The 1943-nt window shown below is 45.2% G+C and overlaps 1 protein-coding gene across 1 annotated transcript in view; it reads left to right on the top strand.

The window, feature by feature from the left end:
* LOC118598372 (protein mono-ADP-ribosyltransferase PARP14-like) overlaps positions 1–1350 on the top strand; it is a 2401-nt gene extending 1051 nt beyond the window's left edge. The window contains exons 2-5 of the mRNA XM_036211035.1: positions 33–95; positions 182–358; positions 448–627; positions 720–1350. Coding sequence (XP_036066928.1) covers positions 33–95; positions 182–358; positions 448–627; positions 720–1342 — 1043 coding nt within the window. The 3' untranslated portion in view covers positions 1343–1350. The remainder of the gene's footprint in view (positions 1–32; positions 96–181; positions 359–447; positions 628–719) is intronic.
* Positions 1351–1943: the final 593 nt, after the last annotated feature.

Below are 1943 nucleotides of genomic sequence, written 5' to 3'. Positions count from 1 at the left end.
CCTTCAAATGATTACTTCTTTTCATCACTTAGAGGGGGTGTGCAAAGACATCCTAACAGTGGCTGGACCGCAAGTGGAGGCAGAACTGAAAGCTGGTAAGAAACAAGAACTACTACACATTATCAACAAGAAATTGCATTTTAACAACTGTATTCTTTATTGTGTGTTTACTTTAATGCAGCCAAAGTGAACCGTGGAGACATTTTTGTGTCCCAGTCTGGGCAGTTTCCTTGTAAAGCGTTTTTTCATGTTAGCGGAGAAAGAGATGAAAGTCTCATTGAGGAACTTGTGTGCAACATCATAAATCAATGTGAGAAGTCTGGGTTTGAATCTGTGGCCATTCCTGCCATCTGTGCTGGTATGTAGACTGACGTCTGCGAGATTTATTATTTTAATTTAAAATCCAAAACTATTTACAAATTCATAGAAAATAAACTATGTGTCCAGGGGCTGGTGGGTTGGATCCTGGGGTTGTAGCAGGTGCAGTCCTTTGTGGAATCAAAGCTTCAACTTCATCCAGGAATCTTTGCAAACTCACCCACATCAAGATTGTCCTGAATAGGATTAAAGTTTTCCTAGTGTTCAAAGAGGCAGCAACACGGATGTTTTCCCCAGTTATTAAGAAAGGTAAAATCCATAACTTTTTGTTTCTCTTTTTTCAAATTTTTCCTTTACTTGAAGATTTTCTCTGACGTGGTATATTTCTCTTGTTGTATCAGCACCTGCGATGCCTCAGGTACGACAACAGTCACCTCCTCTGATCACAGACCTGAAACTTACCAATATAAGTTCAGGAAGTCAGCAGTCCACCTTCAAGTTCATTGGTCTTGGCAAAAATAAAGTTGATGATGCCATGAAAAATCTGAAGAGCCTGTACGAGACAGTGTGTTCCACTCAAACCATCAGCAAAGAAGACATGGAAGTCCTCACCCAGGAAGACGTTGAGGCCTTCAAGCAGCTGGTTGAGTCCGAGGGTCTGTTCATGGAGGAGGACCCATCAGGTAGCCTAACAGTGACTGGACTAAAAGATGGAGTTACCCAGTTGATGATGATGATTCAATCCTGTCTACAAGGCAGTTTGAGAATTGAGGTGAGACTTAGAGACGAGGAAGACTTATATAATCGTGTAATGTGGTGCATCTTGGACCAAAGAGGCATCTGGCAAAGACTACCAAAAATAGCAAACTACAATCTGGAAAAGAGAGATATTGCAGCAGGAATAGAGGATGCCCAGGGTGTCACATGGCAAGTAAATCTGCAAGAGATGGAGGCAACTGCAACTGGACAGAAGAAAAAACTGAAGCGTCTCGAAAATCTGCTGGGTAAGAGAAACAAAAAATAAAATGAAAACAATAAAGATCCCGACTACAAGCGGCTGAAATGAGTTTTCTCCGAAGGGTGGCTGGGCGCCCTTAGAGATAGGGTGAGGAGCTCAGTCACCCGGAGAGAGCTCGGAGTAGAGCCGCTTCTCCTCCGCATCGAGAGGAGCCAGTCGAGGTGGCTTGGGCATCTGGTCCGGATGCCTCCTGGGCGCCTCCCTGGAGAGGTGTTCCTGGCATGTCCCACTGGGCGGAGGCCCCGGGGAAGACCCAGGACACGCTGGAGAGACTATGTTTCTCGGCTTGCCTGGGAACACCTCGGGGTCCCCCCAGAGGAGCTGGAGGAAGTGGCCGGGGAGAGGGAAGTCTGGGCATCTTTGCTTAGACTCCTGCCCCCGCGACCCGGTCCCGGATGAAGCGTAAGAAGATGGATGGATGGATGGATGGATGAAAACAACACATTGCAAATTATGTAACATGCTATTGTACTTGGATATGTAATCCAGTTTTTGTTGATTTGTGACCCAATATTTCTGATTCCTTCAATGAATTTCAGACTTTTGCTTTCCTCTATACTGGGACAGCATGACCTCAAATGAGTCCATGAAAGTGGTTCCATTAAGC

The sequence above is a fragment of the Oryzias melastigma genome, unplaced genomic scaffold (assembly GCF_002922805.2).
Source record: "Oryzias melastigma strain HK-1 unplaced genomic scaffold, ASM292280v2 sc00391, whole genome shotgun sequence".
NCBI lineage: Eukaryota > Metazoa > Chordata > Actinopteri > Beloniformes > Adrianichthyidae > Oryzias > Oryzias melastigma.
This window is presented reverse-complemented; position numbering and strand designations above follow the sequence as displayed.